Source organism: Nasonia vitripennis, chromosome 3 (genome assembly GCF_009193385.2).
Source record: "Nasonia vitripennis strain AsymCx chromosome 3, Nvit_psr_1.1, whole genome shotgun sequence".
NCBI classification, from domain to species: domain Eukaryota; kingdom Metazoa; phylum Arthropoda; class Insecta; order Hymenoptera; family Pteromalidae; genus Nasonia; species Nasonia vitripennis.
Window position 1 is genome coordinate 2723004 of NC_045759.1, and position 14682 is coordinate 2737685.

A 14682-nucleotide genomic window follows, 5' to 3' on the forward strand; every position below is an offset into this window, starting at 1 on the left:
AGCGATGAAAGTTTATAAGAGGCGTATACGGTGTTACAAGCCTCTGCCTCTCTCGCGAAAAATTTCAAAGGCTTGTAATCGCGTTCCTACATTACGGCGCGAAAATATTCATAAGGCGTCTATAAAACCGCTGGTTTATTGGCCGTGAGTTTTGAATCGTTATTGCGAAGATTACAGGCGCGCTTTTGTCGATTCGTCAAATTGATGATTGTTTATGTTTCGAAAGCGTTATGTGAATCTCTTTTCTCAACGGTGAAAGAAAAATTTGCCATTAGTGTCAGTTATAGAGTCATTTTGCAATGAGTTATTCTCAAAGAGTTTGCGGCGCGAGGTTATTAGTACTTGGAGAAAACGTTCTGTGTACTGTTGCATATACTCGTATGCATCGGTGTACAGCGTTCAACCTCGTTTTAGAGGCATATAACTCAGCATCGGCGTACTTTTGCATAAAATCATCATTGAATAAACAACCGTCAGCTCGAAAAAGTAATTCCCAGCGACGCGTCTTCTCCCCAAGACACAGGCATCAGAGGGAGCGGCTTAGTCACTACTACACGCGCGTGGGCGGTAATTATCATACTCGGCGTTGAATCAAAGCGACCGGCGTCCGCGCGCGACACGTGTGGCAAATAAACGACGCCGCCTCCGGACTTACTCTTTTTCGTCCGCCGATTCAGAGATGCTATCGGCCGAGAACTCTTTGATGCCCCCGCGGGCGAGCGACTCAACACACAGCGCTCGATTGTGACGCGGTGAGACGAGATTCTTGTATGATATATACTGGTTTTCGACAAATTGTTGTTTATTGAGCAATAAGATTGTATTAAGGCTATTATCAGGCGTCTAATTACATCGCGATTGGATTTTAATGCGCCGCCGAGAGATATAGCGTACAGATTGACAACTATAATTGCGGTGTGCTGTACACGAGAGTATTATATTATATATAATGGCATCGTTCTTGAACGACATTTAAATGAAATATCTTCCCTTCACATTCCTTCCCTATACAGTTCATAACTTCGTTCCGAGCATCGGGCCAAGTATATACCTCGACTCCATCTGCTTATCAGCCACGAGCCAGCCGAGGAAAATTCCCCAATCGCCATCTCTCTAGGAACAAAGCCGATCAGCCGAAAAAGGCAAAAAAAAAAAAAAGAAATCACGCCGGAGAAAAGGGGATCGAAGAAATAAGGAGCGAGTAAGCTAGCCCTATTTTAATCCCGCGCGAGTTACGCCCCGATAGGCCGACGCCTTGATTGCCTCACCTCGGAAGCCGCCGCCGCCGCCGCCGCACCGAAATAGGTCATTAACGCAAATTGGCTGCTCCAACACGGCTGCTACTCGCTTTTTTTCGCCAGGGCCGCAGCAGCAGGAGGATGACGCATCGCGCGAGCGAATATATCGACGCTCGTTAAATTCAGCCGGGGCTGATGCTGACGAAGGTATATATATATATATATATATATATATATATATATATATATATATATATATATATATATATATATATATATATATATATATATATATATATATATATATATATATATATATATATATATATAATATATATATATATATATATATATATATATATATATATATATATATATATATATATATATATATATATATATATATATATATATATATATATATATATATATATATATATATATATATATATATATATATATATATATATATATATATATATATATATATATATATATATATATATATATATAGTCGACTTTGTTTTGGAGGATATCACGCGTACAGGAGTTAAGTAGTAGTGCGATGGATACTGATCACGACACACTAAACCCTTGGGGGATTTGAATTTTTGAGAAATTTGACGTGGAATGCGCGGCAATTTGGTTATTGAATAATGAAGATGTGTATAGTGTATGGGATATTATAAAGGCTTCTATTTTATAAACTAAAAATAAGGGAACAACGCGGGTAAGAAAAAAGAAAGTTTCCCAACGCTGTGTTTGCTTACACTGGCAGCATATATTACACGCTGTTCACCTCTGCGAGCTACAAGCGTATGAAAGCACGTCGAGGCAAAAAATTTGCAGACCAAGCGGCGCAACAGCTTCGGAAAGAAGAAAAGAGAGGAGCAGAGAGAGAGAGAGAGAGAGAGAGAGAGCGTAGACTCGAGCGTATAAACACACTCGCGATTTTCCAGGCATCGAATCGGCCGCGATCGCTAATGAATATCAAATACAGAGAGCGGCCGAGAGCCAAAGTCGAACGGATATAACAAGCCGTAATGAGCTGAAATACAGGCGGGAGAAAGAGAAATGCAACATAGCGAGGTTTTTTTCTTATAATTAATTAAAAAAAAAAAAAATGAGCAGCGGATGTAAATCACTATACGGTAGATACCACTTCGCTCCAAAGCTTATGATTATTTAGCACTAGAGCTACAAGATGTACAACCGCACAGACGTGCAAGAAATTGATAAATAAAGTGTCCCTTGAGCCTCTCACAGTCCCGGTACTTATAATGACTCGGCGCAGAAAACGATTTGTCTCGAGTTACGAGCAGTCATCAATAATTCCAATAGTTAACTTGCTTGATAAATTTAAAAACGTTTAACGGCCCCATCTAAAGTATCTATTGTCTCTCTCTCTCGTCGTGTCGCGCGAATAAAGGACCTCTATACACGGAAGTCTCTGGAGAATTCGAAAAAAATCGCTATTGTACGCAGTGGCGATCGGAATGTCGTTTGGACGATAATTCCATACCAGTGCGCTGCTGTAGAAGTGAATTGTCATTACCTCTGGACCATGTAGGTTTCCTGGTTCCTCTTCAAGTCTTTCAGAAAGACGCTCTTAGCTCAGATACCACTACGTACGAGCTTTCTCGGCACACGTTTTCATCACAGAACAGTTTATGTCCTGCGAGCGATCGTGATCGCGAAAACCCGCGATTTATCGATCGGCGCAACGCTTTGTTATTTACGTGTACGTACGCGTGTAGCCAAACGTGTCTGGTGAAAGGGTTATATGCTGTATACAGGAGAGCCAAACGAGCGAGAGAGATATGCAGATATTGCGAGAGGGCTTCATTACGTTTTTGCGGAATCCGCTTTTTTCGCGCTAGCCGATCGTGACAGGCTTATATACTGATTTATGTGGGTGAGTGTGCGTTCGGATCGTGCAAATGTGCGAACTGCCGCAGTGCTCTGGGAAGAATTTCAGCTGCGGCAATTATGAATTGAGCAACGTAATTCTGAGATACGCAGATATTCGAACGTTGCGGAGATAACCGGCTGTCGATGTGTTTGTTCTTGGATAAATGAGCCTTTGAAATTCGCGTCGAGTTGTGATTAATTGTATATTGTGTCTCATCGTTTACTGCGATAGCTAATACATGTGTATGCTTCGCAATAATAATAATAATAATAATAATAATAATACGAGCCCAGCCATTGGCATAGCGCAATCCGAGGAAATATACGCAGCATCGGCCGCATAAAAACAGAAGAACCGGGGGCTGCTCTGCGCGAAACAACCTGATGAAAAGGTTACAAGCCGAGGAAAGAAGCGTCCGATTACACTCTCTGCCCCTTTTTTGCGGCCGTAATCCGCCGCGCGCATTCACTTTCGCCTGCATTAGTAGGAGATCTCATAATAACCGCGAAACGGGGATACATATTCGTCGATGCGCCTCGTCTCTGTATACTCTACTTGATATCCCTGGGGTGTATACGTGTATGTGCACCCTTTCTCCGCTTGATTTCTTACGAGACTCAAGGTTCATTGCGCGTGGTTTTGAGCTTGATAGTGTTTTTTTTTTTTTTTTTTTTGTTAAGATTTTTCATTAGCCTGAGTATATAGCTTATCGTTGATAAGTTTGATGAATTGCAATTTTTTTTTCATAAAAATCAACGCAGCCCGGAACCTTATCAGCATATCATAGGTATACTACTACAACAACGAGTCCATACCCTCCTTACGCTGCAGAGATCCCTTAATTAAAATTAGCCTTGTTTTGCGGCCCGCGGCTACCGATGCGGTTCCCGAGGGAGGCTATGCGCGCTTACAGCGTCGATATCGTATGTATATCGATCGCCGCCGCTGCAACGAGTGGGAGTCTGTGATTTTTAACAAATCCTTTATTTTGTCCGCTGTAATTTTATTTTCCACAATTTTTCCCTCCATATACTTGCAAAGGTAAACAACAGGAAAAGCCTTAGCTATATGCGTATGCACGAGCTAATAAACACTTGCAATATGGTATATACGTGCCTGTTGCTGAACTAACACACACACACACACACAACCTTGCTGCGCGTGTTCAACAAAGTATAAAGCTTGTCAGGATCGCTCAATTAAGTCGCGAGATAAAAGTACAATGTTTATATACGTGCGTGCGTACGTCGGCGTATATAGCGCAATAGGCTCACTTTAAAATTATCTCTCAAGAGAGAGAGAGAGAGAGACAGCTCAAGTACTTGGAAGCGGAATCTCAAACAAACTCGAGCGCGGCTATAAAACGGTTTCACCCGCGCGCCTTATATTCCTCCCGTCGTGTTTCTCTTTCGTGTAATCTCTTCTTTTTTTTTCCTTCCGTTTCTCGATATTTTTAGAACCGATTCTGAGCCGATTTTTTCATCCATTCCAATTTTTTATACGAATGTTAATCAACCCCTCGACATATGCACGACTCCAGCGCAGCTCCGCAAAAGCGTCTCGTAAAACAAAACGCAACAGTATATAATAAACTCGAAAAAATCTCGAAAACCAAGCGGTCTCGACTACACCGCATTATAAAACAATAAGCGCGACGGCGGTTCTCGCATTCTCACTCGACGTTGCATCTGGCAGCGTTTCTTTATTATCATCGCCGTCGGCTTCCTCGCTGGATTTATTATAAGCTCGTCGCGGGAGTATCGCGTTGCGCGTATTGTGTCCCGCGCGCTGACAGCGATAGGGCCCATTTGGGCCCAGCCCCGTCTCGGCATTGTGTATGTACGCGCTTTATTAGGTCTTTTTGACGTTCTTTACGACGGCGGCGGCGGCGATTATGATTTTTCGTAATTAGCGGGATCTGAAGAGGGGAGAGACACCTGGCCTTCGGTCTATCTGATCGTTGGACTCTATTCACGGAGCAAACTTTGTTTCGGTGTGTTTCTGAATGAGCTTATTATTTTCTGTAAATAATGGGATATCCACAATAATAAATCGTTATGAAGGCAAAATGCGCTGATCGTCTCGAAAGTCGAGAGAGTTCAGACTTTCTCTCACGAGTCGCACGTGACTCCGAGACGCTGCAGCGTTTTATCGCCTATGACCGTTGAAAATAGACAGGACAGGCACACACGATGACGATAAAGATAAGAGACGTTTGGGCTGCAATGGATGCCTACAGCTGCTACCCTTGCTCAAGGGTTAACGAGCTTACGAGGGGTTCGATGCAGTTGGCAGTGCTCGGAAGTGTAGAATCATATGCTGTTCGAAAAATCAGAATATCCATACAACTCCGTCACGCGATATCCCACGATTTTTTCAAACAATTCGTCGAAGATACACAGACACCCCTGTGCACGTGTGTCATCCGCCAGAATACAAGACGAGAACACGTTATTCCCCGAATAAGTCGAATGACACACGTAACAGATCAGCTTTTCCCGCGAGTCATCAGTAATCGGCACTGCAGCGTCGTCGTCGCCGCACGATTTCGAGAATACAAAGTGCCGCTCGCGCGATTACCGCAAATTGAAGGCACTACTTTTACTTCCATCAGCCAAGGTCAGCGATTATTTTTACCACAGGCAAATTCATGTACTATTACGCGACGCGATTTCTGCTCGGCCTCGAAATCGTTACGTTATAATTTCATCGGTCATTACATCGAACCGACAAAAAGTGTCCAAATTAACGAACTGCTGGAGGAGAAAAAAAAAATTGTAAATGCCATCTCTCGAAAACGCAGCAGTACGTGCGTCGTGTACGCAATCGGCTCGAAAGCTGTATAAGAACAAAGCGAAGCGTAAAACCTCGTACATCGGAGTGCGATCGGCGCGGAAAAAGTAGCCGATCGACGATCGATCTCGTCTGCGCGCCAATTACAAGCGCGCACGAGAGAGCTTTATTAAAGGTGTCTTGGCGAGATCTTCCGGGACGATATAAGAAACTCATATGTGGCAGCTGTGAAATACTAATTACTGCGGCGGTGAAGATGTCTTCATCTGTCTCCTCATGCGCTGTATGTATAAATATATGATTTTTATTGTGTTTTAAAAATACAGTAACAAACAAAAATCGTCCGCATTTTCTGCACAAATCGCAATCACACAGCGGAAATCTGAAAGGCACATAGAGCCGTATAAGCAAGATATCGATTCCGATATTGCGTCTTGTCTTGTACCTACACAGGCTATTTGCTCGACGGCTGAGCCGTATCGTCAACAGTCGTCCTCGCGATACACAGAGAGAGAGAGAGAGATGACCGACGACGACTGTCGACGTTCTCTCTTGAGAGTCTAATTGCGCGACGTTCGCAGCGTTGAAATCCCTCGGATTAGGATTCCCTGTTTGCGCACTTGTGGCTTCGCGGATATTTTACTTTTGGATTTACAACTTTCCATCCTGTGTAAAATTAGACTGTTAAAACTTGTTCGTTGTCAGTGCCCTGCGTATTCAGTTTGAATATTTTAACCGAGATCCTCCTAAAGCAGGTAAAACCAGAGACGAGGCTCGGAGAGGATCGTGTTAATACCTCGAAAAAGCCGTCGCACCGGGATTAAATTAATACGCACATAAACATCGCGGCGCATTACACAGTTGTCATTTCACGTAATACTCCCGCATACAGGGAATATAATAACGAGCGTTATGACGAGCGCTTGTAAGAAGGCGATAACATGCGAGACGCGACGGGGTGCATATACCTGTTGGATCGTTCGATCAAACGTACAAGGTTCAGAGAACTCGAAAATTCGGTATGTATTATAGAGCTGGTCGAAAAACGGCGGGAGACTCTATGTACTATACGTTTTAGAAGATTCCGGCGTGTCGGACTGGTTTTGTTGTGACGCTTCTTGTAGATTCGAGTACCGTTAACGTAATGGCAGATGCACTTTTAAATTTACATGGTTCGTCAAAGTTATGACTTTTTAATTATAAAAGTTGAGTGAATTACTTTCTACTTATTGCACTTATTACACATATAAAAAATTGCAATGCCAGTATAGTAAAAATTGTATTTCACTCAAGCTCGCTACGCTCGGTCTGTAAAAAGTTATCGAGTACAACGAAGCAGCTTGACTCTGCGCGGCACTTCATTTACGCCCGCTAGGGGGCGACCCGTAAACTCCGCTCGCAAGTGATGACAAACTGCCGATTAGTATATAAGGAACCTTCAGATCACCTCTTTACATATTGAGTATATTGATTTTTACTACTACATATCTCCGTGTGCGCTCGCGAGTATTTTACACGTTCTCTCGCAAGCAGGAATCTGTAAAATTGTTATTACTCGGGTACAAAAGAAAAAAGTACGACCTCTGACCTTGCAATAATTCGCATCGCGTTCTCCTTGGTATTCTTTAAAAAGCATTTTTTTGTCTGCCACTCGTATTTATCGGCCGTTGCAATACAAGCAAGTGAAAATTTGCGTGAATGAATTGCTCATTAATTACACGAACGCGCGAAATTTTCGCTAAACCAGTTGAGGCGCACTGCAGTCTCCGAGTAGCTCACTCCGCAAATCGAGCATAAACTTAAAAGCTTAATCAACGCGCATATACACCCTAATAGACCCCGACACTCGGCAACAAACCCAAAAAGTCGCGCATATTCCCCAGTCTCTAAACTCCTCTTTCTCTCTCTCTCTCTCTTTCCCAACCGCACATCCATCGCACTCACGTATAAGCAACCGGTTTGCAGCTCGTGTCCGGCAATTTGCGCGCGCGCTCGCGTTGTAATTTTTCCGCTCCCGAGCCGCGTTCCTAATTGCACTGGACGCCTCTCTCTCTCTCTCTCTCTCCCGCGTCTTTATCCTCTCTCCCTCTCCCTTTCTCTCTTCTCTCGTTATTAATTACGGGCCACAAGCTTTCATTTCTTTTGTGCTACGTATACTCGATCGTTTCGTGGATTTCGCTCGGCTTGTTATTATTTACCGATAAATCATGAAATTATGAGGGCTGATCGGCGTTTAATATGGAGAATTAGCGCGGGGATGGCCGTCAGAAATTGATTTCTGGAAGGGGTGAGTTATGCGATTTTCGAGAGGATTGGAAGGTGCGAGCTGCTTTCACCTTGATTGTCGTGAGGTTTTGACTTATCGCTGCTGTGTGAATCATTTTTTTAAGCTATCGGTTTACTGCGTATACTTTATGGTAATGACAATAATGATACCCAGGACTCTTAGTTAAATTATACGTATTTCCTTTTTTAAGTGCACCGCACTTTTCGAGCACAGTCATAAATATTTCTTAATTCCCGACGAACACCAATCAAATCAACTAAACATCTCGATTTTTGCGATGACCAACAGGATGCTTGGCGTGGAACCGCGGATAATATCCCACGCGGGTCACGAAGTCGGCGTGGACATCCCAGCGCAGATCGGAGCTGGGGTCATAGGTCCAGCGAGCGCTGAACGCAACTGCAAGAACTCACACCTCACGGCCAAGCAGCAGGTGATCTGTGTCAGATCGCCTCCGGTTCTTCAGGTAATATAATAATATGATCCTCTGTAATCCCCTTGGATGATAACACCCGTTTTCGGCGGTCGAGTCGCTTCGTTGCGTTTGGATTTGCATACCAATTAGGACTTTTTGAGATTTATGGCTATTCTAATACTCTTATGTCTTTTATATCAGAAAGAGTTTAAATTTAAATTTAGAGAATATGAATATCGCTTGCATTAAAACGATGTTCATATAACACCATCATCACACCGCTTATCATAACGATTCTCGGTACGAGTAATGCCAAACAATTAGCATAACGATTCACCGATTTCTCAAGTCGAGTATAAAATAATCGGATCGAATAAGGCATAATTGATTAATACAGGTAGAAGCGCGCGTAAGACGCTGGTAATAGGCGTCGTTTACTCGTTTTATCGGCGCAGTGAAGGAGCCTTTAAGCTTTGAGCTGAAAAATGTTAGGGATGCTGTGCTCTTGATTACTGTGGCACGCCGCTGGATTTTCTTTTGTCCCGCGAGCTTTTTGCTTGATTTCTCTGGCTCAGTGGGACAGATTCCTCTAAGAAAGCGGTGCTGTGGCTTTGGTATTAATTAGTGTTGCCGTTTTCTTTGCTTTCGAGGAATCTCTGCTCGTCGATTTTCATTTGAAGTTGTTCTTACTTTGGTGAATTTTCTGCAATTAAGGAGGTTCATCTGGCACGTCGCTTTGATACAAGAGACACTTATTTAGGACTTATGAAAAGCTAATTTATAACTAATAATGATTTTAGATAAAGAAATCGAACTCTTTATGCGACAAGAAAATTTAATACAGACGACATTTGACATTTGAAAAAGACGTACACGAAAAATGTAAATTTGACGTTCATCAGGCAGAATCATATTTTTTCGATATCAACAAATTATAACATACCATGGCCAACTTGCCAGATATCAGCGCAAGATGCAGCACAACGTCCACGGGACACATTGTTGAGTCAGCTCCTCGTTGGCCGCGGAGATGACCGGATGCAGTTACGTCCGATTCATCTGGTCGACGTGCATAAGTTCGTACCGGGCACCGCTGTTTATCATCTCCAGGACCAGGTCGACCGGAGAACGTGCTGAACTGTCGAGTGCACGTCGTAGTCGTAACGCTGCCAATATCTGCTCAAGATGATGCCGAAGCGCTCGTTCACATTGGCTCCCGACCTAACGAGACACACGGCCGCTTGGTGGTGAGCCATGATCATCGGTCGACCCTTGTTTTCGATAGTTGTTATCGGGTTGATGAAACTGCATCGATGAAACACAAAACATTTAAATGGCGTATTCGATAAAAATAGAAATAAAACTTTCGCGTCTAAAAGTCAGCAACCTCAAAAACTAAACAATTTGTTTCGTGTACATTTCCTGATTTTTCTATTCTGTGCGTAATTTCGTTAACAAAAAAACAACATATTTTAAGTTCACACGCAATAAAAACAAGATCGTTCTCTCCGCGAATTGGAGTTTACTTGGCTTTTAAATTCACACCCGCGTTGTGCTCAATCAGAAGCCGCATCATGCTGATGTTGATTTTCATCATGGCAGTGTGCAGTAGGATCCCGCCATCCTTCAAAGGCAAGTTCACGTGGGACGGATACTTCAACAGCAGTGCTTTAACTCCCTCGACAGCCGAGTTGAGCATGTTGTATTCGGGCTAAACGTCTCGGATGCTTTTCCTAGGCTGTAGACTTTCGAACTGGAAGGACGCGCATAGCGTTGTACAAGTCCGGGTACTAGTTTTTAAACATCAATATGCGTGCAATAGGGGCCTCGAGTATTTTTTCTACGATAAAAACTATACAAAAAGCGAAGCTGCAGACGTTAATCGTCTCGGCTAATTATTTGAGCGAGAAGAAGAGCGAATAACGTCGTTCCCTTTAAGAATGACTCCGAGTATAAGCCCTCTCCCCTTCGAAAACGCGTCTACGGTCTATATAGGCTCCTTTAAGACTTGTCGATAAAGTACATTGCTGAAATCCTCAAAGGCTCTATTCCGTCTAGACGTTTGCTTCCATCATCTTCCGCTAATGGCTCAAAATCGAAACATCCCTCATTCTTCTTCTTCTTCGCTATAGAGCCAATAATTATTTCTCCCACACATACACATCGTTTAAAAAATTATTTTTGACTCACGAAAGTTTGTCCATATCGAAGCATCAAAAGGCTCTCGAGCCCAAAACTGCAGAGCAGTGTACAGCAGTGAATCCGAAGGGAATCTGGTATCTTTCGATGCAAGCTGCTGTATAAAAGCGGAAGCCGTAAATGGCCCATAAAACTCGGAAATATTTGACTAGAGAGCCGCGGCTGCGCTGGATTCTATTTGAACTCTCCCGCGCTAAAAGAGCTTACGCACATTAGAGCCTGCAAGCATAGTGTATATAGTACACAACGGGAAGAGATTCTGGGGTAAAAGGCTCTGGCTCTGCTGCTGCTGCTTCTGGTTTTCTAACTAAGTAGGACTTAATGAACGAAGGAGGAGAACCCTCGAATGCTTTTTCTTTCGTGTAAAAGATAGGTATGAGATGTTCGACGATGGCTTTATTTCCGTCGATGCCTATATATAAGATAAAGTATTCAATGAAAATTATTCGTTGTTGCAGGCGATCAGCGGAGGCGCGAGATTGGCCATCGAGGAGTGCCAGCATCAATTCAGATCGGCGCGATGGAACTGCACGATAAATCCCGAAAGCAGCGACAACATCTTCGGTGGTGTGATGTTAGTCAGTGAGTATTCATCAGATATTCAAATTCCGACGATTGGACGCAAATTATATCTAAACTACAACCTATTCCAGACAGCCGAGAGGCAGCGTTCGTCTACGCGATTTCAGCAGCCGGTGTCGCCTACAGCGTGACCAGAGCCTGTTCCAGGGGTGAGCTGACCGACTGCTCCTGCGACAACCGCGTCAGAACGAGACAGCACTCGAGCAACTGGCAGTGGGGCGGTTGCAGCGAGGTGAGCTTTATATGCTCATCATAAGCGATATCAAGCCAAGTCGAAAAGTATAGCCATCTTGTCTCAATGGTTACACGTGTAAAAGCTCGTATACACAAAGAACGACACGAATAGACTTGCCGTCGAGTAGGCGATTTAAATGCCATAGAAAGCTCACCCAGAAGACCGCAAAACTCTCCTTATGCGCGTTGTCCTGCTCCGTTTATGTATAAACCGCAGCGAATATCCCCTCGACTCGTCGACGAGCTTCTCTCACGCGAGTACATATAGAAACTCTGGAAGTGAAAGCTTCTCCGCGCACAATTATTGTAAATATCAGCCGTTCTAGCTTCTGCTGCTGCTCGCGCTTTCAGTTGAACTCATTAGCTTGGTGCAGTGGAAAAGAATAAATGGTTTTACCGAGAGTGAAGCATATTTACCGGCGTTCGAGCTTTTTGAATGTTGCCTTATACTCGAGTGGTTTATCAAGTTTGAATATTTCGAGGCTAATTAAGCAAAGTTTAAAAAAAAAAAAACGAAAATTTCGAAGAGAAGCCACGGTGAAAAAAAAAAAACAAAAAATGCATCAAGGATGAGCCGAGAGGGCAAGATATCGGTTCGATCGTCGAGTCGTCCCATTGTGTATAATGGGCTTTGCTTGTCGGCAGCACCGTCTTTTTGCCGCGATCGGGGGGTTGTCGTCGTAACTTAACAAGCTCAGCCCCCTTAATCCCCTTGTAAGCTCGCGATGTCTACAAGGGGTCACCTGTTCACGCGAAACGCATCCGTTTTACTCTCCCGCGCTTCCCACCTTTCCTCTCCCGGCTCTTCTACATATGCACAGGTATTCGTATCGCTGATTTCTTCGTTTCCATAAATCCACGTAAAATTTTATTAAAACGAAACAACGTTCAAAATTCAACCAAACCCGATCCTCCATAGTCGCAGAAACCACCTCCAGAAAAGAAAAACCGAGCTAAAAATATATACAAACCGCACCGAACAAACAGACAACCTTCCTTTCTTCCGCTCGCTCGGCTCTCGCTGCGCACAGGAGAACCCGTTCCGCGCGAAATCACCGGCCCAGAAAATGTAACGACATATATACATGCGCGAAAGAAAAGCGAGAAGAAAATCGAGACTCCCAACGCGTACGTCTGTGTAAGTATACGCTATATCCTGTAGGAAGAAAATTTCGCTGCACGATAAGCGCGAGGACGCAAACATTGTTAGTATGGAACTGAGCTGCGCGCTCGAGATCCCGCGGGATGTTATGCCCTGTTATACGCGTACAGCTATCTACAAGTAAGGTATAAGCAGAGGAATTGAAGAAGGGCTGGGCTGAAATTCGCTTGTAGACTCGCTCGTGCTTTTCTCGGAGCCGCTTGTTATGTTTTGCACAGGGATTTTCCCGGACGAGACGACGGTGGGCTATTATTTTTTTGACTGCGCATGGATTAGACAGCGTTATATCCTCAGAGTCGTTTAATCGTTCTAAATCTGATTATTAGGACATTCACTTCGGCGAGAAATTTTCCCGCGAATGGTCAGAAGCTGGCGAGGAGCCGGTGAAGGACGGCGCGATTCACGGACCCGAAGGCTTGGCTGGTCTTCTCATGAGGAAACACGACAACGAGGCTGGCAGACGTGCCGTTCGCTCGAGGATGCAGCGAGTCTGCAAGTGTCACGGTGAGTCGTTTTGAATGTCCACGTTTCCAAAAAGTCAGAAACGATAAAACTAACGCATTACGCTATTTTTCAGGAATGTCGGGCTCCTGCAGCGTCCGGGTATGCTGGCGAAGGCTGCCGGCTTTCCGCGTAGCCGGCACAGCACTGTTCCAGCTGCACGAGGGAGCAGCTCTGGTGAGACTGGCCCAGAGGGGTAGTCGACGACCAGCGAGGCTCAGGCCCGCCAGACCTGAACTCAAGCGACCCAACAAGACCGACCTCGTCTACCTCGAGGACAGCCCTGACTACTGCGAGCGAAATCTCACGTAAGATTAAAATTATCGTAATAATTTTTTATGGAAACTATCGCGACGAGCTAAAACGATTCGTCGATAAACAGGTTGGGCATCCCAGGCACCAGAGGCCGAATCTGCAACCGCACGAGTCTTGGTCTCGACGGCTGTCGGCTGCTCTGCTGCGGTCGGGGCTATCAGACTCGAGTGCGCGACGTCACCGAGAAGTGCAACTGCCGCTTCGTCTGGTGCTGCGACGTCAAGTGCGAGCTCTGTCGACACACGCGGGAAGAGCACGTCTGCAACTAAATTCGTACACACGCATACACGAATCGACTATACATCATTGACAGGACACTGCCGAGCTTTCGAGCGAGACGAGAACCACCTTTGTACAAAATTTGGTTCAGACGCGTTTTTCCCTTCTGTCCACCTTGTAACGACTGCACGCGCGGAGAGAGGCTACCACACAAATTTCTATGTTTAGACGAATATATGATATGCTACATTTACGTATATTATGATCATACAATATGATTGCTCGTAAACACACACTATTACGTATGTAGACCCGAGAAGAACGAGACGATCGACGTCGCATGCCAATGAGATATAATGTGTACATACTCCACTTTTTTACTTTGTCAACGTACTTATATCATAGCCGTGTATATACTTATATATTATATATATATATATTTGCGTAGTAACATTATTGCACGCGTATAACGAATGTCACACGTAATATCTAGACCGACGTATGATCGTTTAATTTCGCGCATGCCAAACTATATTATACATATAATACACGTATGTAGCAGAGATAGTGCGCGAGGAGTCTTTGCTGACGTCCAAGATGGAAGTATTTTTGCAGTTTCATTTCTTTTTTTATCAATTAATATAGCAAAACGCTATTATAACGTACGGCTTTGATAAGATCTTTTTGCATGAATTTTCTATGTACTCGATGACCAAATATATTTCCACTTGGACCAAATAAAAAATAAAAAATAACTGGGGACTCGTTCGCTAGGCCGACGAAAAATATCGATGTCACATAGAAAAAAAAAATCGTAGCAAATTA

The 14682-nt window shown here is 43.9% G+C and overlaps 1 protein-coding gene across 4 annotated transcripts in view; it reads left to right on the forward strand.

Moving 5' to 3' along the window:
* Positions 1-14389, forward strand: part of LOC100122861 (protein Wnt-1) — a 47919-nt gene extending 33530 nt beyond the window's left edge. For 2 of the 4 annotated variants that reach the window (XM_031926821.2, XM_016983654.3), the window contains exons 2-7: positions 8519-8696; positions 11303-11426; positions 11498-11658; positions 13149-13326; positions 13400-13631; positions 13706-14389. In XM_031926821.2, coding sequence (XP_031782681.1) covers positions 8520-8696; positions 11303-11426; positions 11498-11658; positions 13149-13326; positions 13400-13631; positions 13706-13907 — 1074 coding nt within the window. In that variant the 5' untranslated portion in view covers position 8519 and the 3' untranslated portion in view covers positions 13908-14389. Of the gene's footprint in view, positions 1-1424; positions 1446-7406; positions 7518-8518; positions 8697-11302; positions 11427-11497; positions 11659-13148; positions 13327-13399; positions 13632-13705 lie in introns of those variants that run through there. The other 2 variants (XM_031926823.2, XM_031926822.2) reach the window with 2 other exon arrangements.
* The last annotated feature ends 293 nt before the right edge of the window (positions 14390-14682 follow it).